Raw genomic sequence first — 25,397 nt, forward strand, 5'->3', positions numbered from 1 at the left:
ACTGTGCCTAAGATTTTAGATTAAACTGCAGAGTGGGAGGAAAGGAGGATCTTTTTCTGCCTCCCCACTTCCAGCTACTCTCTGAAGACAGGAGAAGAGACCCTCTTAATATTGGGGGGTGGGCAGGAGAAGGACTAGACCGTGTGAAAAGTGAACATAATACTTTAGCTGCAGTTCATTCATTTTCAGCTTTGTATTCTTATTATTAAAAAATTGTGCCTAGACATTCCATTGTTGCGCCCATAGGTTCAAAGTACCATTTAGCTTCTAGCTTTCATATCTCAGTTTCTAACATTGCTACTGTGATAAAGTATGTCAGCATTCCCCAATTTGGTCCCCTCCATATGTTTTTGACTGCAGCTCCCATCTTCCCTGATCACTGACCATGTTGTCTGGAACTGATTGATGTGGGCACCCAGAAAGAGCACTGTAGGAAAGCTAAGTAGTATCTATTTACAGGTTTCCCATAGGCACCTGGTTGTCTGCAGTGAGAACAGGATGTGGGACTTGACTGGCCTTTGATCTGATTCAGCTGAGCTCTTGTATTCTTAAATGGATGCATGGTGAAATGTATAAGGGGCTGTAAGCATCAGTGTACTTCACTATCTATTGAGTATAGTTTTGTTTCTCAGTAGAGTGCTAGGAGCCTGGAGGAAGATGGTAGTGGGTGTGGGATGGTTATGGTCAAGATAACCAAGAGCATAATGGGTAGTTTGGAGACTAGCAGATTATTGAGTGGGGAAAAGAGGCAATTAGAGAACCTTTGGATAGTATACAACTTTATTTATTTCATAAAATTTATACACTGGTTGTAAACAAACCAACCTCAAACTAGACCCTCTCAAAAAGGATTAATTATGAAAAGTTATTGCTTTCTGATCCCATGTTTGTAATCTTCAGAAAATGAATTGAAATCCCCATTTCAAAGAAGGTCTTTTAGGTTTTGTACACCATGTTTTAACTGTTTTGATTTTGACTGCAGACGAATTCTGGAGGCTGAAGTCTTGTGCATATTTACCTGGGAGAAAGCCCCATTGAATGTAGTGAGACTCATCCTTAAGTAGACATTAATTGGATTGTGCTCTAAATTGTGATAATGGATAATAATAATAATAATAATAATAATAATAATAATAATAATTCCCCAGCCACTCTGGGTGGCTTCCAACAAAGATTAAAAATACATTAAAATGTCACACATTAAAAACTTCCCTGAACAGGGCTGCCTTCAGATGTCTATTATGTGATCCAGGGGGTGCAACTTTTGAGTGGGATATTGGGAACTGGAACAAGAAAGTAATACTTTCTAGAAGGAGGAGGTAGCAGGGAAATTAATGGCAAGGAACTGTTTTGTGTGTGGCTAAGAGTGTGTGAACACCAAGTAGGGTAGATTGATTTAAATCAGGAAGAATAAAAGACAAATTTAAAAGACTGATTTTAAATTGTTTCCCATTGATTCTACAAGTTATTTCTAAAACTATGGTGTAAGACACCAATAAACTATGTTGTTTACACTGTTTAATTCTTTCAACCAGCCTTTCCATCTCTTTGTCATGTTGTATATACATTTTGTATGCTCTCCTTTCTTACCAATACAACAAATGTCTTTAAAATATTCCCGTATGGGGCCTGTCATAATCAGGATGCATGATTGTTAGGAGGTTAATAAGCATTTCTTCTCAGAAGTAAATCCCATGGAGCTCAGTGAGGCTTACTCCTAGAAAGAGAGTATAGAATTGGAACCTTAGCATGAGAATATTGGAACATGCAGACTGGACAGTTTGTCTTCTCTTCTTCCCAATGTTCTTCTCTGCTTCACCCTGCCTTTGCCCATTTCACCCTCACAAATACAAGCAAAAATAAAATACACATGAATGATATGTCATAGCAAGGTTTCATAGTTTGTAGGCAGACTAGAATAGATCTATTTTCTTCAGGTGAAGATGCATGTATATGTTTGGCAGATAGTGTAAATACTAATATTTGAGAAATTGTCAAATTGGCTTTTTATGTACAGAAGCCTCATTTAACTCAATGTATATGACACTGATTTTGTGGGTAGCTGGAGGACTAACCTGCCTTTATTAAGATTTTTTAATATTAACCTAATTATTTGCAGTTTAAACAATATTTTTAAATATATGCATATATATACCTTGCCAGTAGGAAATATTTCAAAAACTTGCAAGTAAGTCTAAATAGAAAAACTAGAGGGAATTGTTCTAGTATAATGTGAGGACAAGATGACATTCTCAGTTGAGAAAAGTGTTTAAAGAGTTGAGGGTTGGGGATGGGCTTGGTTGGGGCTGTGGATTTCATAATGGAATTTAAAATTTTTGAAAGCTCAGAACTGTTAGAGATGTGCATCCTTGTGGGGCTGTATAAATAAGTACAGGCTCTCCGGTGGTCTGAAAAAGGATTTTATGGTAGTGACTGGCCTAGGGGGAATTCTCCAGGCTGTCTCCCATGTTATCTGGATGCATTTTGAGAAGGTTTAAAATGAGACTGAAATGTGAGCCCAGAAAGTCATAGTGACAGAGGTTAGGATTAAAGAGGGGGAAGCATGCCGGAGAACATGTGTTGGGGGATTCTGGCTCTCCTAGATCTTTAAAAACAACAACAACAACAACAACAACAACTTTGAAATCACATGTCTCTGATGGAAAGGAAAAGAGAGGGAGACTGAAATGTGATAGTAGGCCAGAACAGAGATTGGGTTAGGATGAGTACACGATTGCACTTAGCAAATCAAGGTATGGATTTTGAAATGTCTTGTCCCCCCCTCCCCATTGCTGGTGGTGACAACTGATTGAACAAAGATTAAGAGTGGGTTACAACAAATGTTACAGGTTAAATGAGGCAAACGTTGTGTTGAAATGCTACAGGAAGGCTTGCAAGCTATCATCTTTCTACTTAAGGCTCATATATAATTCTTATTTTTTAAAAAATCAAGGATTCGTTATGGATATGTTATGATGTGCACACACATTTTCTCTCTCCAGCAATTTTGTGATGGGCATGCTAAGCCTTCCCTATTTTCATGTGGCTTAATTGCAACTGTCAAAAGTGGGTTCTTAATAGTAATTTAATGCTGTACATGCAACCTCATGTCCTTGGGAGTTTGCTAACTAAGAACTTGCATGTGAGTCATGGGCGTAGCCAGGATTTATGTTGGGGGGGCAGGACCTTTGTTTTTTTTGGGGGGGCAGAACTGAGCTATCTGCAACTCATATTATTAAGTATATTTATTTATCTGCACCCCCTCCCCCAGCTATGCCCATGGTGTGTGTGTGTGTGTGTGTGTGCGTGCGCGCACGCTTGCACTTCAGGAGCTGCTGCGTTATACTAAGTCAAACCATTAGCCCATTTAGCTCAGTATTATCAACACTGATGGCAGCAGCTCTCCAGGTTTTAGACAGGATACTTTCCCAGCCCTATCAGGAGACACCAGGATTTGAACCTAGATTTTTTTGTGTGCAAAGCATGTGCTCTAGCCTTTCCCCTTTGAATTAAACTCTTAGGAACTTTGGCTCATTACTTCCTGTCCATCCTTCTCTGTACAGTTTCCATGGTTCCTTATAATCACCAGAGGGGCTGCAAGGTAGATTAAGGATAACAGGGAGTGGTCAGATTTTTCATACATAAGCTCAGGAAGTTAAATGACCCCTAATAGTTAAACACTCCCTGCCCCTTTGAAACACAATGCATGTGTATTCTGTAAGCATTACGATGCTATAAACGTGGTAGGTGCAACTTTGTGGGGAAATGTTGGAGGATTCTTTCAAACTGATGTGTATATACAGTAATTCAGAGTTCTGTAGCTGAGGAAATATGAACATTCCAAAGTGGGGCAAGGCACCATGGAAAAGAAGTGGAAGAAGCTGGTGGGGGTGGAGGTCATTTGGCTGGTGAGGTCATTTGGCTTTCCCACAGTATCACAAATATACATGGTAGGTATCTTTGACTGGAATGGAAATCAGAGGATTTGGCAGTTTCTGTAGCAGGGACAAAAGTAGGGGGAAGTGAACATGTTAAGCAGGAGTTTAATAGTATTTTTGGTCCTGCATTTGTTGGATAAATGTGGGTCTTGTTCTAAAGTGCCAGCAAGCTCTGTGTGTGAAGTAGGAGAAGTAGCTGCAGAGATGTATGCTGATGAATAGGTAAAGGTACCCCTGACTGTTAGGTCCAGCCATGGACGACTCTGGGGTTGTGCGCTCACCTCACTGTATAGGCTGAGGGAGCTGGCATTTGTCCACAGACAGCTTCTGGGTCATGTGGCCAGCATGACTAAGCCGCTTCTGGCGAACCAGAGCAGCGCACAGAAACGCCATTTACCTTCCCGCTGGAGCGGTACCTATTTATCTACTAGCACTTTGATGTGCTTTTGAACTGCTAGGTGGGCAGGAGCAGGGACCGAGCAACGGGAACTCACCCTGTTGCGGGGATTCGAACCGCCGACCTTCCGATCGGCAAGCCCTAGGCTCTGTGGTTTAGATCACAGTGCCACCCACATCCCCACGTTGATGAATAACACCCTTCTAAAACCTGAAAACCAGGCTTCACACTTGTACTTAATGTAAATTGACCAGAAACTCATACTGAATAAAAGCATAATCAGCATACTTAAAAATCATTGGCTGTAAGCAGCTGGGATAGAGGATGAAGGGTGGTTGAAAAGCCAGTAGGGCACTAGTTTTATTTGCAAGGTTGTTATTATCAGTTGGTTCTTTGTTGTGTCTTGCTGAGGAGTCAAAGGGGAGTGGAGAGAAGTGAAAGATGATGTTGCTATAAAATGGAGGAAGATAAGCAAACCAGGGCAGTATTGACCTAAATATAACTTTGTGTGTGTCAAGATATACTTGTTGGTGAATTATGTAGACTCTGTGCACACTTTTTTCTTTGTGGCCCATAGGTAACAAAGTGTTTCAGTGTTGAGCAGTGTCCAAAGGGTGGTGTCTCTAGTGTTTTATCACCTTCATTTTTTTGGCTGTGTTTCAGTTTCTGACGAAACCCAAAGCAAGCAGCAGAAGAGTCTTTGAACATTTTCCTGCTCTGGAATCTTGGACTAGAGGAAGGAGGAGGGAAGAGTGAAGTTGCAGCTGTTCCAGAGGACTTGTCCCATCTTGTAGTCCGTGTGGGAAATTAAGACTGAAGGAAGTTGCTGCATGTGGACTCTTTGAGACAGTAAGTCACGTGGGTTTATATGCAACTACCTTGGCTTAGTTACAAAACAGTTTTTGTCTCTGGATAGGCAGAGAGCAGCAGAAATAGGAGTCCTCCTGCTGGGAGACAGCTTTCTCTCTTCGGGAGATCTTTAGAACTTTAACAACTCTCTTGGTGGCAATGATTGCTTTTAGGTTTTATTTTTTTAAATTGGGTTTGAACATTTTTTAATTAGATTTTTTTCATTCTTTAAATAACTGTGGAGAGTTAGCTTGATAGTGTGAGTTTTAGTACATTTTCTGCTACATGCATTTGCTTTTCCTTTTCCAGAAATGCTTTCTCTGAAGAAATATTTCACTGAAGGACTCATCCAGTTCACCATTCTCCTCAGCTTAATAGGTGTGAGGGTGGATGTAGATACTTATCTGAACTCGCATCTTCCCCCTCTGCGAGAGATCTTTTTGGGCCAGAGTTCTGCTTACACCCAGACACAGTTCCACAACCTGCGGAACACTTTAGATGGCTATGTCATCCATCCAAAAAGTGTAGATCTGGACTATTATTTCACAGCTCGACGGCTTCTTAACCAGGTGAGGGCCCTGGACAGGTTCCAGGTGCCCACCACAGAAGTCAGTGCCTGGTTGGTACACCGAGATTCTGAAGGTTCTGTCTCTGGTGCCCAACCCAATACAGGCATTGCCCTTGAGAATGGCAGTGGCTTGCAAGATGGAACTGTTCCAGACAATGAAGTGAGGGAAAATGGAGCAGAACAAGGATTTGGTGAAGAATTGGAAGACCTAGGTGCCGTGGCTCCTCCAATGAATGGTGATCTAACCAAAGAGGTAGGTTGTTACTCTCAGGCACAATCTGTGGACTGGTGTGGTGGGGAAAAGAGAACTATTTGAGTATTTATTTGTGACTTGCAGCTATAAAAATGCTACTTATTGTCAATATCTTAATATTTCAGTGATTTGGGTAGGATACTGGGAAATTGCTCTTTTTGATAAGATGTGTGTTGGTCTGAAATTAGAGCAGTTCTTTTGTTGCAGCTTTCAGGAGGCATCTCAATAACACCACCTGCTTATTTTGCAGCATTAGGTAATAGTCTCAATGCACATATCAAATGGATAGTGATTTACTCAGCTCTGGAGTACTTCCAGGAGATTTTTCTACTTGGTTTTCAAGGGAGCAATGGGTAAAGCAGGTCTCCTGCTCCGTCCTAGTTTCTAATTCCAGTGTACAATGACTGCCTAGTGCCTTCCTTTTCCCACCCCTTACTGTCTCATAAGGTTTTCCTTATGAAAGCCTGTTCTGGTTTGACCTGTTTGTATTGTGCCTTGCTTAGTGATGATTTGAATTAGCTGGCTTGTTTACTTGGATGCTCAAATCCCTCTCCCAAACACAGGGTGGAATGGTCATGGAGAATCTCTTCCAGACCACCCTTAATCCCTGATACTTTGTGTTGAAAATGGACAGTATTACTAGAGCTAGTGGCCAGGCTGGGAGTTGCTGAAACAGCTGCTGTGGCTGCCTTCCGCTCTTGTCATGTTTTCTCATCCCTACAATTGGCAAAAATAGGCTGAAGGTTTCTGAGATCTTATCCTTGGAAACTAAAAGTGAAATATCTCAGTTTGCGGGGTTTCCCCTACAGAAGTAGATAACTGAGAAATGGAGAATGACCCACTCAGATAGGAGTGTGTGTGAGGGGGTGCATGTGCCTGTGGGGTGCTTGGAACAGGAGATTGAAGCTAAAGAATTGAAGGGTTTTTGTTTTGTTCTGGTAAAGCAGGGGATACTAGGGGGGAGTCTTGTTTGAATCCTTAAATACATCTTTTGTGTTCTGGATTATTGTTACTGGAATGAGGAAGAAGATGGTTGTACTAGAATTTCTCATATTTTAAGACTGCTATCTTTAAAATATACATTTTAACTACCCATTATTGTAATTTTAAAAATGAGAATACTGCGTTAAAAAGTTGAATAGCTGCTTTTTTTTGGTATATTTAAAAAGTTCTATAAATAGTGACTTGCTGAAATGTGCAAAGCAATTTGTAAGGGAAGTGTGAGGGTTGCTGGTACTTTCCTTTGTGTGTGTATGCACATGTGTGCTTTCTATTGCTAGGTTTACAATGTAAAAAACACAAATATAAGACTAGGGGTTTTTGTGGACAAGGACAATCAGTAATAATAATAATAATATAATAATAATTTTTTATTTATACCCCGCCCTCCCCAGCCAAGGCCGAGCTCAGAGCGGCTTACAAGCAATAATAAAAACAAGATGAATGATTACAACTTAAAAACAAAAATAAAATACAACATTAAAATAATGGAACATTAAAATATTAAAATGTAGCCTCATTGCAGGAGGAGAAGGAAAAGAAAAAAGAAAGAGAGGGAGGGAGGGAATCAAATTGGCTCCAAGCCAAAGGCCAGGCGGAACAACTCTGTCTTACAGGCCCTGCGGAAAGAAATCAGATCCTGTAGGGATTCAACCATGAATCTGAAGACCAACACAATACTTGTTCACCCTTATAAACCCATGAGGCCCCCAAAGGGTGAACAAGTTTTGTGTTGGTCTCATGGCAATGAAAAAGTGGGAGTTACTGAGGCGTGGCTGATTCTGACTTTGATCAAGGGGTGTGTGTGTGTGTGTGTGTGTGTGTGTGTGTGTGTAGAACAGGGATAGAAATTGTGCAATACAGAGAAGCTCCTATTCTGGAGCAGCCTTTAGGGTTAATTCATTTTGCTTCCTATCTTTTTGTGCTGGACATGTGTGATCCGGGGCTGGAATGGACTTGCCATGGGTTCATTAGAAGTATATAATATTTCATACTGCACTTAAGTACTTGGAGCACTTCTTGTTCATAATGCTACAGCAATGCAAGGCACCAAGCCATTTTCCTATTCCATATTGTCAGTTGTGGACTGAGTAGAGTCTGATTTGCCTTAGTGAATTGATAGCTGAGGCTATATTTGAAGTGGGTGCTTTCCAATTCATGGCTCACTTTGTTAATCGCAATGTTAGACCAATTATGTGCTTTCACTACTGATGTGCAGTTACTGATCATGCACAAAACTTCAGGGTCATGGTGGGGATAGTTACATAGTCACTTTGCTTGTAATGAGGTAGTGAGTCACTCTCCTTTTTTTAGTTGTGCAGAGAACTTAAATTCAGACACAGGCTGCAGTACAGTCTGGATATGAGAGAGATGTTACAAGCTTTGATGGTGCCCAGCGGCACTTGTCCCCTCCTAAATGGGAAGTCCCTGAACACAAAAGGGCGACAGAAAGGAAAGGTTTGGTAGACATGTAGAGTTGTATATATGCACAGTCCCACTAAATGAACTCTTACGGTAGAGTGCTCAAACTGCCATATAAAGGCTACATATTTTCTCGTTATGAGAAATAGTTTTAGTGCTAGTGGCTTACTGGGTGATGCACAGATTAGAAGCAGGCTTAGGGTTTGCTTTGGAAGGACAATACAGGGTTTATTGGACATAGGTGGACAGGGCTATGTCCGTAGAGGAGCAGCTCAAGTGAAGATAATATGCTTCAGGAAAGGCATTGTGAAGGGAGGTTTGGCTCTGGTTTGTGTTTAAGCACTTGCTAGATGCAACGTGGATGGAATTTTCTGAGCTGTTTGCTATAGTGTTAAGCAGTTGTGACTGCTTAACAAAAAGAAAGGAAAACAACCTTAACATATTTATAACAAGGAAATAAGTTTTTCAGCTGAAGGCCTTCCTAAACGATCAGGTTCTGGCCAAATGCCTAAAACACTGAAGTGTTATAGCAGCAGTGATTATTGCAAGGTCAGTTGTGAATGCCATGGAGGATGACGAACAGAAGAAAGGGCTGCCATGAGCAGTTTTGTGCATTGTCCAAAGTTGTGAGCAATAGGTATGGGAAACCATGTTCAACTGATCACGCAGCTCTAAAGCTCATTGGGTGGCTTATGCAGGTCACCATCTCTTAGCCTGCCCACTGATTTTTGAGAAGCTAAAATGTTTGTCAGAGCTCTTTGGAAGAAGGGCAGTATATCTTGTGATCAAGGTAGCAATGAGGTTCAGCTATTATGGCCCTCAGCCCTGTGATTAGAGACTTGTTTCTGGAAGAAACCGCAACTTGGACCATGGATTTACTGTACACCATTGGGCATATCTTGCTCTTTTCTACAAATAAAATGGGAATAGTTGCCTGTCTCACAGGGTGGCTATGAGAGTGAATATTATCGGGAATACAAAGCAATTGGTATGAGTTTTGGAGTCCCTCACTCCCTATAGAAAAGGAAGGAATAGCAGAAGTAGCAGTGGCTTGTGAGTTTGTTGAGAAAGGAGAGGCTTCAGCAACGTGAAGGTTTTTTATGTGTAGGTGAGCTGTGTAGGACTTTGGTTTATCCTATTGTATCTGCAGAAGTGGTTATAAATGCTTTGCGTATGAAAATAAGGGCCAGGTGTGAGTAGCATGAAACCACTTTTGTGTTGTCTAGGGCTTTCCTTTTTTGCATCATAAAATATCATGCAACTCCCTAATGCGTTGCTGAATTTGTTTTTTATTTTAAGCCCCATTTCTCAGCATATGTTCTTTGCTCACTGGATGCAGTGAGCCTGCTAGGAACCCTAGCTGGCTTAGACTGGATCCACTGCCGGGAAGAATTTGGGCTAATCCAAATACCAGCTTGTGTGGGAGGTAAGCATTGCTGCAACCCTCAAAACACTTTACCTCCCTCACCCCCACGCATGCAAATGCCACAAACTGCTTGCTATGGGGCTACACCTTTTCCTGCAGCAGCTGCACAGCCGCTCCCTGCCCAGACAAGCAAATGTAGTATCCCCTGAGCTGATACATTATGTATTTTTTTAACTGTTTCTCTAGAGGTGATGTGAGAGCTGGGTTTGCTGAGATTCAGCATAGGACATATGAACTGGTAATAAAGAGCTTCTGACTCTTCATTTCACCATGTGAGAACCACCAGTCAGGCCCTATCTGATTACCAAAGGGATTGTTTTATTTGTATTCTGTTAAAAACATACAAACTCTCAACATGGCTCAGAATATAAGAAAACATTAGGACCAATCAATAAAAGCAGTATAAAATTGTAAAATATGTCCAACCAATATAAAATGCACACCTTTCTTATATGTGTGATCTTCAGTCACTTCTTTTTTATAAATTATAATATGGGACAGCTTGTGAGGTGAGGACTACATGTCCTGCAGCTCTTCTGTTCTTGGTCCATAGGATAATGAATCACACAACAAAAGGCTAACTCTTTCGATGGGAATTTAGCCCTTTGCTGTCTGATCTGCTGACCAGAAGAATATTTCCTTTTCCTTTTCCAATGACTATTCATTCAAAAGTAGCGAGTGATCCTTTGAAAGCAGGTGTCTGTACCAATCTAGCACTTCTCACTAAATGGGTTGGGGAAGATATAATTTCTCCTAGGGCCTAGTCAGTACAGTGGATGCTTCTGCTTTTCTCTGTCACTGAGTTGTGTATTTATCACTGAGATAAAAGTTGCTTACCATATCCACCAGACCAATGTCTAGCTTCCATGACTGCAATAATGATTCTCCTAAGAACCCCCCCCCCACCACCTGTATGCATATTCATGCACTTACCCAAAACTGCTTGCTTGGGGTGTGATGTGTAATCTTAACTTCAGAGCAATATTTTGGCTTTGTTTTTCTTTGCTGAGTGACCTGAAGCACTTGCAGGGGATTTTGAGATGTTAAGGGTTTTTTTTGTGTTAATAGAGGTAATGTAGAAGGCATGCTGTCTGCCTTTAAGTAGTGTTGCATTAGTGGGAAATTTCTCCCATCTTCTGCCATCTACTTAGAAATACTGTGGCATTTTAAAAGTATCACAGGCACAAGACATGCTCCTAGGAGCCTTGCTATCCAGCCACAGCAATTTGATTTTCAAAGTTTATTGAGTGGGTAGAATAGACACTCTAATGCTTGGAGATTGATTCTGTGGATAAGTTATTTCCATATCTGGGAATTGGGTAGATGGCCTGTTCTGGACAGGGTTGTGCTTCCTCTGATGGAGTTGGGTGCATGATGTGGGATGCTCTCGGATTCATCTCCATCACCGGAAGCACCTTTTTTGCTAGCTTGTTCCTGGAAAGAGAGCCTGACCACAGTGATCCATGCTCTGGTAACCTGTAGATTTGAATTCTATAATGTGCTCTATATGAGGTTGTTTGGGAGCTGCAGCCAGCATTTGAAATTAGCCAGGCGCCAGTCTCATTTTGCAACTAGCAACCAGCTTTTTGCAACTGGATGGAGATATCCAGGTGCCACCTCTTGACTCCTAGCATCTCCACCTGCCTGGCTGCAGTCAGCTGGTCTGCTGGGTACCGCGGCAGCAAAATTCGTGTCTTTTGGTGCCGTGCTACCCTGCAGACTATCCAATTCACCTGGCAGCAAAAATAAGTAAAGTTAAAATATTTTTTTGCTGCTGGGTGAATCAGGTGGTCTGCAGGGTAGTGCGGCAGCAAAAGACACCCTTTTCAGCGGTGGCTCCCTGGCTTTGGAATTCCGTCCCTCTTAAAATCTGGTTGGCACCAACATTGGTAGGTGTTTGGCACTAGCTAAAAACTTTTCTTTTAAAAAAGTGGATTCTTGATGTATTAGGCAACTGACTTTTTTTGTACTGATAGGCCATATAATGTGTAGTTGTTTTTACTAGAATTGTTGTGTTGTTAGTTTGATGTACCCTGCCTTGGGATCACTTGTTTGATGAATAGCGGGTTAAAAATGACATGGATTCATTTATGTATTATAGCCACTGTTTGTTTAAAACTGGGGCAGATTTACAAAATAAGAATGTTTCTGTCTGTCTTCTGGTGTGTAATCAAAGTATGGATTTTTCTCGTTACTCTATAATAGAGCTTTCCCCTATTTCTCCTTGGTGTCCAAGGTTTGTGTTGTCTTACATGGGATATTGTCTTTAGATTCTGCCTAGTTTCTTATTTTAGCAGCTGCTACATGAATGACTTTATCTTAGTCTTCACTTCCCACCTTTGTGGAAACACACAGCCTGTTGCTGTTAGCTAGAAGTGGCTCTAAAAATGTGAGTACTGGGATTAAAGCTTGCCTAAAACTTGTCTGCTCTGGAAAGCTCTTCCTCTCTTCCTTGCTGTGTTTTGGGTTGGGCTTGATTATGAAATAGTGAAATAAAGGTACTCTGCACATGCTCAGAAGCAGTTTATAGATACTCCATGCTGAGCCTTGCCTCAAGGTAAGAACTCGTTTCTTACTGAATGCTGCCCATGACTGGAGCCAAAGGTTAAGAGGGGGGAAATTGTAAAAGTATGAAGTATCTTTCCAAGTTCTTTGTGTACAATAATGTCTCGGTAGTCCTTATATCAAGATGTCAGAATAATAACATTTGGCATACCACAAGTTGGTTGCTGAGACTGAAAAGAAAGTGACTTGTGTGAAGCCGCTTAGAGGGCTCATAGTATAGAAAATGAACTGGGGATTTCCAACTCACTCTTTGTGTTCTTAATATTATGTCACACCAGATCAGTATGCTGAGATACGCTTTTGTAGAAATACCTGGTATCCTGGAGCATCCTTGTTAATCTAAGTAATGTAGTATTTTGATTCCATATTAATTTCAAGTATCTTGAAATAATTTTTTTAAGCGTATGTGTTTGGGAAATCCACACTCCCAAGTGAGTCATAAGCTATGGATGAAAGAGATTGTGTAGATTACATTTATATGCTTTTTTGAACATCATCCACCTTGTCATCTGAGCTCCAGCATTGTTCCTGTGGATCAGAGTGCCAAGCCTTGTGCTTTAGATTGTTGAGTGGGGTGGCTCTTCAGCTGTAACAGCTTTCATACCAAACTTGTTCTTTCATTCCTGCAAGGCCGTATAAAGTTCTTACGGCTGTCTTGTATTATTGGCCTTGGCTGTCAGTGCTTGTTTTTCAACTTTGTCCTAGAATGGGGTGCTTTGGTTTCCACAGCTCATTAGCTGTGGATGTTGTAGATTATAGACAAAAAACTTCATTGAAATTTGCCTGTAGGGGACTATAGGAACATAGGAAACGGCCTTACTGAATTAGGCCCTTGGTCCATCTAGCTCAGTATTGACTACACTGACTGGCAGTGGCTCTCTGGGGTTTCAGGCAGGGGTCTCTTCCCATTCTATGTAGAAATGCCAGGGAATTTACCTGAGACCTTCGGCATGCAAAGCAGAGTCTATGACCCCTCCTCAAATACTTGCATTCTGCCTGCCTGAAACTTTCCATTAAGCTTGCTGCCTCCTCAGTTATCTGCCCTCTTGCCTGGTCTGGTATCCTTGCACCTGATTTCATCAGACATGATCCTTCAAGATTGCTCCTGTTCATGCCCTGGCTAGTCTTGTTCAGTCATTTCCTATAAATGCAACATTGAGTGACCATAAGAGAGTTGGGCAGTTGTGATTTCCCTGGTCTCTGGCATGGTTTTGGAATTGGGTGAGAGTGAGTGATGCTTGTACAATGGTACCTCTAGTTGTGTGCACCTCTGGATACGTATCCTTCGAGTTATGTATGCGGCAAACCCAGAGTATTTTTGCAGGTTTCGTCGTGCACGCATGCGCAGAAGAGGCACCTCCAGTTGCGAAAACCTTGGGATCCGACTGCAGTTCTGGAACGGATCCTGTCTGCAACCAGAGGTACCACTGTATTTAGGAGTCCAGAGTCTTGATGCCTGCTGTGCAAGGATTCAAGAACAGTGCTTGTAAAAGTGGCAGAGTTTGCTGTTGATTCCTCTAGTATTTTTCCTACTTTATGATTGATTCTATAGGCTTGAGTTGTGTAGGCAGCTTGATCTTCTAGAAGGACTTGTTCTCTGGATTATGGTGCCCTTGTATTATATTTCCACAACAAGGGTATAAAAATAAATGCCCAGCTCAGGCAACATGTGATGAGAGCTGAGAGAGTTAGTATTATTCCATCGTGACCCACTCCCACCCCAAGCCTGTCTCTACTCTGGCAACATATGGAGAAGATCTCCTTACCCTTTGCTCTGTCTCCCCCCTCCCCCTGAATGCTGGGGTGGTGGGGGGAGAGTTGTCCCTTAAGCAATTCCTGTAAACATGGGCCAGTTGAGAACATACTGTTTTCCTCAAACCTTAAGAGGTGAAGGGAAGAGTTCCCCCCTCCCCTTTCCAGACATGAGGGCTAATGGAGTTTACAGGAACTATTCTAGTATGTGCACAGACATTTTTCAGTGTGAGACTAGACTGCTGGCCTTCTGAACCTGGGCACTCTAGAACAAGACTGGACTGTTCAGAGCAGACTTGCATAAAGTAGGCACTGCAAAACAGGCACAGGACTTCAAAGCTGCTGAGCAGCATTCTTATTAGGATACAGCAGACTCCTGTAAGATTATACATTGCTTCTGAAAATGGCTGCTGTCTGCTAGTAAGAATGCAGCTCAGCACCCTTTAGCCTTGTCTCTGTGCTTCATTGCATGTTTTAGCATTGCCCTTGCTGCTTTTCCAGGCTGGTTTTAGGTTATCTTCATTGGGCAGCTACTGTGCCCCAAGGTGCTTAATGAGAGGCTTACTTATTAACTCCTAACTTGCCCACAGTGCCACCTCTCCCTGTTTCTGGCTCACTGTGATATTATAATTATCATATACTGTAATTATAATAATTTCTGTCTCACCATTTCTACAGCCTGGGACTCAAAGCGGCTTAAACAGATAAAATAGAACAAGCTAAAAACATAGAAAAGACAATCATTAAAATGTAATTAAACACTAATTGGGTGCATCCACCCTTTAGCATGCACCACCAATAGTGGGAGCATTTTCTGCTATGATTTGCTTGCCACCAAGCAAGCAGACAGTGATGCCTGATAGGAACAGCAGCTGTCACTGCTTACTTGCCTGCCTTCTCCCACTTACGATGGCAGCAGCAAGCAGTGACCACTGCTGCACTGCCTACTCACTGGATGGCAGGTGGAGGGGGGAGGAAGAAGAAGCCACTGTCCATTATGGTGACTTATCTCATGGAGGCAGGGTGGGTGAGCAGGGTCATCTCACCAAATGGTTTGCTATCAATAGTCCCTCAAAGGCTGGAGCCTGCCCCAAATGTCTTTTCTTGCTATTTGAAGTGTTAGGATTTGGGCTTGATTCATGTTACCTTGGTCTGCATCTCTGATCCATCTGAGCCTTTCGTTCTCTGTACTTTTAGTTCAGGTATAGGCAAACTCGGCCCTCCAGATGTTTTGGGACTACAACTCCCATCATCCCTAGCTAACAGGACCAGTGGTCAGGGATGATGGGAGTTGTAATCCCAAAACATCTGGAGGGCCGAGTTTGCCTATGCCTGTTTTAGTTCAAGTTCTATCTTTAATACTGCATAAGCCTCTTTCTCACCCCCACCCCTCAAAAAGTGATTTATTACTTAGTCTGGACCAGAGGCTTAAGGTGAACTATAGTATTCACATACAAATCTCAAATCCGTAAGATCCAGCTCTCCAGGGAAATGTTTCTCCCCTGCCTCCTAGACCTCCTCCCCATATTGTTGGCAGTGGCAGAAACAAAAATATTTTCGACATGATATTGAAGTGGACACCTTGATGGGGATGCAAATTGTCCCCTTCCCAATCATCTAACCGGTCACTTGAGCTTGGAGGGGGTAGTTAGATCTTCATGGCTCAGCTGAAGGGCAGAGCACTGTCTTGTACATGGGTTTGCCCTGTGTGTAGGTTGTGGTGAAAAGTGTGGTGTTACCACTGGTGTGCAGACCTTGGAGATCTGACTAAGGGTGAATGTGGGTCTTGGACCAAGAAAGTTTAGCTGCCTCTGGCCTAAAATATTTGTAGGTATGTCACACAAGTCTGTTTCTCTCTCAAAAAAAAAAAAAATTGATACCAGCTTTGTATAGGAAAGTCAAGTATTGCACAATAACAAGATTAAAGTCCACAGATATTTTGTTACATGTTTATGCATGCGTGTTAAGATAGCAGGAATAGGGCCCCTGAGTATGTGTTTGCAGAAGTGGCCCCTAGAGGAATAGGCAGTAGGAGATGACAGGTTTGGGACAGACATGGTCCAGAGGCAGACATAACTAGGGTATGGGCATTTAGTCTCAGAAAGCTGGGGAGCAGGGAGGCTCGAGCTACCCTACTTTCTTGAAAAGAAATTAAGGACTGTTTGTAGAAAACTGGCTGGTTGAAAAACACAACTTGCCCACAAACTCTGACACTTTTATGCCCACTTCTTATTGCATCCAGCACAACTTCTCCCTTTCCTTGAGGAGCTGCAGCTATTCTCCAGTCTCGCACTTCTGTTTGTACTCAGGGCCCCCTAAACCTGGGCTCACTTGTGTGAAAGTAGGACCCTTTGCAACCTTTAGGATTAGGAGGGTTTGAAGAGGTTCCGCCCTGTCAAATTAAAGGAACAAAATGCTTGAGCTGTGTTTATTTTTAACTGTAGCAGAGTATGTTGCTGTTGTTTTTAGTAAGCTTGTCTTTCCCGGAATTACAACATGAATACACTGGGACTAGATCCATACACATTAGTTTGGCCTGAACCCTTGGGAAATAGCCTGACTATAAATGCTATCGCCCATCGTTCACCACCACCCTGTTTCCTGGCCAATCTTGTTTGCCTTGACATGGCTACCAAAAAGCTAACTTTTGTTGGAGATTAGGCCCCAGAGTCCTGGAGCTCTTCTTCAAGTACCATTTAAAGCAATAAATGCTGCTTCAACAGAACATACTTTAAAAAGGGGCAAGTCTTATAACGCCGTCAGTTTTCGTAAGCTGTTATGTTTATCGCCCACATATTGGGTTTTCGCCTGTGCTTACACACATCGTGATTACATGTTTATATATGGATGGCAAACTGGGGTGTAGAAGATCAAAGAGTTGCCAAAGTTTTCTTCGGAAATTGTGATGCAATGCATGCAATACAGTTTTTGGGTTTTGATGTCATGCTTTGACCTCAGTTTTGTAATGGGGTGACTTAGGATGCAGCCTCCTTAGAGTCCACTGGATGCCAACTTTTTATTCATGGTGTGTGTGTGTATATATATATATATATATATCTGTTCTATACTCTATTGACTCTTTCTGCATCTTGCTTTCCTCCCCTGTTCATTTTGAATTAGATATATACATAGCAGGATCCCATTCCCTCACCTTCTTTCCCCAAGACCTGCTTTTATTTCTCATCACACTCAACCATAAACTTTCTCCCCCTGTTCCCAGGGTGATCAGGATGGATTAAAAAATAATAATCATTTTTTTTAAAAAAAAGTGAGTAGAAGTTTATCTTAAAGAACAACTAGGTTGATCTGCATGTTAGCACTATAGTATGCCTTTCTACTGATTTAATTTTTACCTGCTAGCATTGGGCCTTGCCTATATCTATATCTATGTCTGAAGAGCCAATTTGATCAAGTATGAATATTTGCATTCAGCCTACCAAAGTATTTGGTATTTATTTACCTAATGAAAATAACCCAGTAACTAGCAAACCTTACTTCCATCTTTGTTACTTTGTTTTTGTGAGGGTGAGGTTGGGCAGAAGCAGAGAGGAGGAATGCTGTAAATAAGACAACAAATTTACCCAGTGGTCAGATTCCTATATTTTTATGTGTAACCTCACAAACTCTCATGGCTATTGGTTGTAAGCAAACACTAAAGGGGAATATTTTAAAGGCATTCCCTATATAGCTAAAGAAAAACCTACAAACCTTGCTACAAAATGTATACAATGCAAGATGCAGGGCATGGTTGTAAGAATCAAAACAGAATAAACAATACTCTGTTTAGACAGAAACCATAGAATACGTTGGAGCCTCATCTCTGCAGAAACACCCAGTGTCCTGGCCCTGCCAGGGGGCTGTCAGGCAGGGAATGTCCAGCGTGAGGAGGTAACTCTTTATTGTCAAAAGTGCACTTACAAGTAGGGAAAAGGCATGTCTATCAGTCCTACATTGCTCAGCTACTCCAAGGTGTGCACCTGACGAGGCAGTTGCAGTGACAGAAAGGCCTGGCCCCTGACCTCAGCTTATGTATCTTCCCCACCCTAGTTGCGCGTAAGCAGCATGTGAAGACTGCATCTGCATGTAACCTGCTTCTGCTCCTCCCTCTTCAATCCTTGCTTGGTCCTGGGAGACAGTGGAGCAGGAGAGGTGGGGGCAAACTTTTTCAGCAGGGGGCCGGTCCCCTGTCCCTCAGACCTTGTGGGGGGCCAGACTATAAGCCCCCCCCAACTCTCCCATCTCTTCTCCACAGTACTGGACGAGCCCTGGTGGCTGCTTACCTGTGTCTTGTGAGCGGCAGGCGGTGGCGGAGGGACAATGAGCGGCACACGAAAGGGCTCCAGAGAGGGGCTGCTTAAAATGGCGGCTGCTCGAGCGCTGCTGACCCTGGCACCAACAAAGCCCAGCCCCCTTCCTCCTCTAGGCAGGGCAGGGAGAAGCCAGGAGGAGGGAGGGAGGAGGCGCCAGCGCCGGAGCTGCCGTGTGAGGAAGAGGGAAAGAACGCATGTGCTGGCAATCCATGCAGCGATTCCCAGACCATCTGCGGGCCGGATCCAGAAGGCAGTTGGGCCTGATCCGGCCCACACACCTTAGTTTGCCTAACCATGCCCTTGACCTCTCCCTCCTCCTCCTCAACCTGTTCTTCACTCTCTAATCCTGCAGTTTATCCTGCCTGATTCTCGTCTCCTGTCTGTTACAGGTTCCCCCAGATCACTGTTCCCTTCTTCCAAGCTAGTCTCTAACCCCCCTTCTCCCGGTGGTGCCCACTCCTCAGTATCCAACCACCACTCCTCAGTGTCCAGCCAGCCCCTGTCACAACATCAGGTTTGGGTTTGAAGAATTCCGAGCTTTCCTGGCCACCCAACCTGTTCCCAAACCTGGGAGAGATTTCAACTAGCTCAGGATGTTTCATAAATCACTCCTTCTAAATCCCCTTCTTTTATTCCGAATGACAGGGAAATAGTTTTATGTATTTTTTAAAAGAGAAAATTCCAGAAGGAGTGCAAGTTAAAGCAGTTCAATCACCTTTGGTTCCCTTCCTCTTTGGATTGCAGCATAAACTGTAAATGAATATGGTTTCATGATCAAATGTGCACCATTCTTTAGGAACTATATGAAGAAATAATAATCATTGATTTTAAATCAGCTTGATTTAAATCAAACCACCTTGTTGGTGATTGCAAGCTTGTTTGGGAAAAGTCTAGCTGGAAATGGGTGGCAATATATTTTGAGGTCAGGGTTTTAAAAATTCCCACATAGTGGCTCTAGGCTCTGACTACACAGTGAGCTGAGCACACATTGTTGACTGACTGTCTGGCCTCTATGTTGACTACTTTTAGTTAGAGCTGTCATGAGGTTTTTGTAAGTAATTTTGGCATATGCTTTCACTCTTGTCATTTATAATGTAGAATGGGGGAAGTGGAACATGTGTTTGTAGTGTCAGCTCCTCTGTCTTAAAGAAGGAGATGGGTAATAAACTATTTACAGTGTAATTTTGTACATATCTACTTAGAAGTAAGTCCCACTGAATGTAGTGAATAAGTGAATGTAGGATTACAGACTTAAGTTCCCATGTGCCAGTAAAAAATAAAAAATCATATATGTTCAAAGGACCTGGGATTTTTCAATTCCTACTTGAACTATATTCTGCAAAATACAATGGAGGCAATTGAAACCACCAGGTTCAGCTGGATTGAACAGTTAGAACTTCCGCAGCTAACAGAAGATAGAATCAACAAGAGAGCATTGAAACATGCAACTTGTGATGGCCTATAATATATAATTTTTTGTGGCATTAAGATGCTGCTCTGTTCCAAGTACTTGCTCTGAATCTTTGACCTTTAGCCCATTGCTGTCTTAACTCATTTCAGAACACAATGTAGACAGAATCCTACCTTATTAATTTCACTGTATAGGATGTAAATGTGTAAGTAATAGAATGGCAGGTAAGGTTAGACTGGACTGTTTGTGGGGGGGGGGGGGACAGACATAGAAGCCACTGGTAACTGTCCTGATCCAAAGGGATGGTATAAATATTTCTGAGAGAAAAGGAGCCCTGTTGGATCAGACCAGTAAAGGTCCATGGCAGCCTCCAGGGAGGCTACAAGTCTCCCGTTTCTTCCTCAGCAGCTGCTTATGTATGTAGAGGTTCCATTTTACGGTCATGGTTATTAGGTTTATTAATGGCCATCTTCTATTAACCTGTCCAATCCCTTTTTAAAGCTTTCTAAAGCAGTAGCCAGCACATAATAAATATAAATATAAATATCCCTTCCATCTGACTGGGTTGCCCCAGCCATTCTTGTTGCGGCGAATTCCTTAAATTGTGTTCTGTGATAAAGTGATTTTTAAAAATCTACTCATTGAGTTATTTGTTACATCAGTAGAGGAAAATATTTCCTCTTCGCTTTCTCCACACTTTGAATAATTTAAAAAGTTACTGTCATGTCCCTTGATCTTCCTTTTCTAAACTGCCAGTGAAATCCTATGCATGTAAATACAATTGATTAAGATGGGACTTTTCCTGAGATAAGAGTGCATATTAGAATCACAGGTTTAAAAGTCTCAAATGCTTTAGCATTGGGGAACATATGTGAAGTGGCTATGGAAAGGGCTGTATAAATATTTTGTGTTTTATTATTTGTAGAATGCTGCTGGTTGCCTGTGTGAGTGGATGTGGTAGTAGTAGAATCACAGAATCATTGCAGAGTTGGAAGGGACCCCGAGGGGCATCTAGTCCAACTCCCTGCAATGCAGGAATCCTGGCTACAGCCAGGTGGGCTCAATCCACCAGCCTTCTGGTTAACAGCAAGACACACTGACCCTCCTCTGTCCTGGCACTTTGTCTGTGTGTCTGTGCATGTTAACGCTGCTGTGTAAGAACCCATAGACCCCCCCCTCACCATATTTGTAAATGCTCATTCCTAGGGCTTTGCGTAGTTTGAAGTGTAGTGCAGCAAAATCTCAGCAGCCGGCGTGGGCTTCAGCAGAGCTTTTCTGGCGGTTGAGGGGCTTCCATACCCTTCCGTGCTGCCATAAAACAAAAGTGTGGGGGTGGGGATGAAATCTGTGTTGATACGAAAGAGGGAACTTTTGGTAATCTCCGGCAGGCTGGGGAAAACATTCTTGGCAAGGGTGATGCCTAGCAGGACTGATTTTGGTAGGTGATATGCAAGAGCGAAGGAATGTTGTCGGCATTTTATTCTTTTCGGTGTTCCCCGAACCGCTGCGAGCATCACTGCCTGGCTTGGGTGGGGCATCTTGGCGTGGGAGCTTCTCAAGGAGACAGAGGCCCAAACATTGCTGCAGCTCCCAGGGCGACCTGGGCGGGGTGGAAGAGAGGAGCAGCAATTGGCTCTCCTCTTCGCATTCTAGGTGACGAGTGCGAGGAGGAGCCCTTTCCTCTGCATCCTCAGCAGGGACCTGAGGCCTGGGATTGGTTCTTTCTGCAGCCTAGGTAACCAGCACAGGGCGGAGCCTGCCTCCCTCTGCATCCTCCGCGGTGACCTGGGGGAGGGGATTGGCTCCGGCTGCAGCCTAGGTAACGGGTGTGTGTGGTGGGGGGGGGTGTTGTCTCAGTCTCGCTGCAGCCTCAGCCCAGCACATGGGGTGGGGATTCCATATCTGCAGCCTGGGCATTGAGCAGGGGGTGGGGATTCGCCGGAACTCCTCTAAGCAACAAGAGGAGGAGCGCTGAGGATTGGATCTCATGCTGGGGCGGAGGGAGGAGGGCTGGCGATAGCACAGCACCTGTGGGTCACATGCTGGCAAAGGAGGGGGGCTTCTAAACAACTCGGGGCGGCTGGCAAGCCTGCCAAAAAAGAAAAGAAAAAAAGAGCAACTGTTAACTGAAACCAGAGATGTCTGTCCAGCACCCTGCCTGGGTCACCCAGCTCTGCCTGCCCGGAATTTGCGCTCTACATAGACCATGATCTGGGTGGACAGCTCTGGGAGCGGCAGCTGGGGACATGAGAAAGGTATCCCTTTTAACCCTTTTCTTGCCCCTCCTTCATGCCTGCTATTAGATTGTGGCTAGAGCAGGCCAGATCTCTTCCCACCGGGCACCTTGGAGCTAATAAATCTGTAGGGGGGAAGAATGTGTTATATGGACTTGAGGAGGGAGAGGCTCTGAGAACAAGAGGAAATGGGTTGTGTGAGAAATGAATGTCCTGAAGTGGGGGAGGGTGAGCGGAGTCTTGGAATGGGGGGGGGGGGGTTACATCTGGGAAGAAGCAGATGGTCGAAATGAGGGTGAGGGGGTGCAGACCAAAGACGCCTTTGGCCCATATGGGTATCCTGGCCTGTTTACTGAAAGGTGCAGGTGGGGGGGGGGCAGAGATGGGTACCTTGCTGGCATATCTCTTTGCCCACACCATCAGATCGCCATGAGACCTGAGAAATCTTCTGTGTGTAACTGGACAAGGCATCCATCCAGATTGTATTATTTAATTTGGACGGGTTTTTCGTGTTAAAGGGCACACTGCAGGAGAATAACAAAGTTGGGTTTGGTCAAGGTACCCATTTTGTGAGATGGGGAAGAGGGTTGTCTAAACTTGTTTTAGTTAATTTGGGGTGAATTCAAGAAGGGGGGGGGGGAGGAAAGGTGATCCAAATAGTGCTTCCGACCAATTAGGCCCTGAAAGAGCATTTGATTCTGCTGGGGTGGGAATAGTGAGAGTCCATAGCAGAACAGGACTGGCAGTTAGAGAAGAGACTGATTTGTAAGGAGGTCCTGAAATATTTGACCAGTGATTGAAGGTGATACCAGAATTTGCATATTCAAGTTAGAGCTATTATTGACAGGAGGAAAATTCTGAATAGTGTTGCAACACAGAGCAACCTTATGCTCTGACATTGGGGGTCGGAAGGTAAGGGGAAATCACGACACTTTTCTGTTTTCTTTTTGGTAGTGCTGTGAAAAAGAGGGCACTTTACTCTGCTGAGTTCTTGTCTGGAAGAAAGAAATAGCAACTTAAAAATTAGTCTCTGGCAGCTTGAATTCTGCATCCATATGTAACCTCTGTACATAGTAGAATAGTAGTTTGGGGTGGGTGGGTATCTGTTTTCCTTAGGAAATAGGTTTGTGGAGGGTGGGGCCAGGAGTGCTGGCTGACAGTGGCACTTAAAAAACTGCATATGCCTTGTAACAAAAAAGAACAACCGCCTGTGCCACAGGGTGGGGAGGTACCTCTGTGTGGTTGGCAGTTCTAGGGCTGGGCCTGGATGAAAGGAACACACTCCTGCAGTGCGTGAATAAATATAGCCTGCCTGTGGGGGGTGGCTTAGCCTTGGGAGAGGCCTGTCCTGCAGAGGAAGAATTTTCAGGATATTGTGGGGGAAGGGAGATGGCATTCCAAAGGAGAAGCATGTCTAGAGTCTGGTCTGGATGAGGGCTGATCACTGCTTTGCGGTTGGAAGAAGGCAGTGTGTGGGATGCGTTCAGCAGGGCAATTTGCTTTCAGTTTGAAGGGCTGGTTAAGGTAGGCAGGTCTGCTGTCTGGAGCAGAGGGAGCTGGCCAGGCAGAGCACGCATGGCAAAGCCGGGTTCTTGAGTTGCATCAGGTGGCTGAAAATGCAGAGAATCCCCACCCCTTTATGCAAATAGCCAGAATGGCACCACAGGCTGATGCAAGCCCGCTATGGAGCAGCAATCCAGAATGACAATTGGCCCTCCCTTCCCTCCCTCCTTCCTCCCCTCCCTCCCTCCCTCCGCCAGCCAGCCAGCCGTCTGAGCGGTTAAAGCTGCAGACTCCCTGCTGCCTGGACAGAGCGAGCACTGCTGCGTAGCATGGGCAGCGACAAGGAGACAGCTCTGTTGCTGTTCATGGAGTTCCCGGTCTGTGCCCCGGAGCAGCCTCGTTGCAGAGCCGCTCTTGGCCAGCTCCCAGTGCAGAATGGCTGTAGGTGGGGGGAAAGTATCTGGAGCCCCACGACATCAGGGATGGTCCAGAAAAGGAGCAGGAAAGGTGGGGCTGCACCACATTCAGAATGAAGGGCGGCACTTGGAGGTGAGTAGGGTCAAATGGTGGCGGATGCCGTACGTCACAAGGGAGGCTGAAGTTGCAGGGGAAGGCATCCTCCAGAGAAAAAGAGGACGGCAAGGAAGGGAGAAGCCTTATTAAGAGTTTTTAAAGTCCCCCCCCTTGTTTTTCTTTTGTTTTTAGGACATTGATTTAATTGACATCCTGTGGAGACAGGATATCGACCTTGGAGCTGGGCGTGAGATTTTTGACTACAGCCACCGCCAGAAGGAGAACGAAGTGGACAAAGAAGCAAATAATGGGGAGGAGTGTGGGGATGGCTGGAGGAGCAGAGGGGGCGATGTCGCTGACAGGGCCTTGCTAGTGGATGGCGAGACAGGGGAAAGCTTTCCTGCGCAGGTAAAAAAACAACAACAACTCAACTCCCTAGTTGGGTAGGACAGTTTTCTTATCCACCATCCTGGGATTGTTCTTTGTAGCTGTTCAGTAGAGGAAAATCTGCTGCTCCCTCACTGCATGCTTGGGTAGGCCTTGAGAAGAAAATAGCTGTGATGCTAGAAAATGTCCTCCCCTTTTCAAGTTCAGACACAACTCTTAAAAGGGAATTAGTTCTGAAACACTGATGTTCAGTGTTGCTGATCCTGCCCAGGAAGCAGGCAGGGCTGCTTCTCCGTTTGCGTTGAGTTTGAGTGCATAGATATTCATTACCTTTCCGTGCTTGGTTAAAGGCCTTGGTCTGTGCTTTGTTGCTTTGTGGTAGTCCTCAACATACACCCCTTGCTTCTTCCTAGGCTTCACACCACCACCTTCTGATCCTTCTCTCAGCATCCTGGCTTCTTCTCACCTCTGTTCTGTGAGAATTGGGCCTTCTCCCATGTCTTATTTTTGGTTGCAACTGTTAAGAGTATGTTATTTAGTAAGAATTTTTAAATCTCTCTCTATAAATCTCATTAGTTTGGTCCTAGCCAGCCTCCTTCCAAATGGGGCTAGGATTTATCAGAGAATCCTGCTAGCAGATGCTGTGGGGAGGCCATTTCCCCTTATTTCTCTTTATAACACCCCACACACTGCTCTGGAGCCAATTTTGTGGGGGCAAAGGGGACAGCAGGGGGAATAGGTAGAATCACCATGAGTTTCCCCCCAACATGGCAGGAGCATCTTGTGAGTAGGATTCTACTTGGGGTTGCTCTTGCTTGTCATCCTAGTCTATATCTCTTTCTAATTTGGTGAATCCATCCTGAGTCTTCA

At 43.9% G+C, this 25,397-nt stretch overlaps 1 protein-coding gene across 7 annotated transcripts in view; it reads left to right on the forward strand.

Moving 5' to 3' along the window:
- Positions 1-25,397, forward strand: part of NFE2L1 (NFE2 like bZIP transcription factor 1) — a 32,785-nt gene that overhangs the window by 1,268 nt on the left and 6,120 nt on the right. For 3 of the 7 annotated variants that reach the window (XM_077917340.1, XM_028702695.2, XM_028702696.2), the window contains exons 2-4: positions 4,999-5,184; positions 5,494-6,005; positions 24,333-24,548. In XM_077917340.1, the coding sequence (XP_077773466.1) occupies positions 5,496-6,005; positions 24,333-24,548 (726 nt within the window). In that variant the 5' untranslated portion in view covers positions 4,999-5,184; positions 5,494-5,495. Of the gene's footprint in view, positions 1-2,305; positions 2,754-4,998; positions 5,185-5,493; positions 6,006-21,864; positions 22,146-23,929; positions 24,177-24,332; positions 24,549-25,397 lie in introns of those variants that run through there. The other 4 variants (XM_028702697.2, XM_028702700.2, XM_028702702.2 and 1 more) reach the window with 4 other exon arrangements.

The sequence above is a fragment of the Podarcis muralis genome, chromosome 13 (assembly GCF_964188315.1).
Source record: "Podarcis muralis chromosome 13, rPodMur119.hap1.1, whole genome shotgun sequence".
Taxonomy (NCBI): Eukaryota; Metazoa; Chordata; class Lepidosauria; order Squamata; family Lacertidae; genus Podarcis; species Podarcis muralis.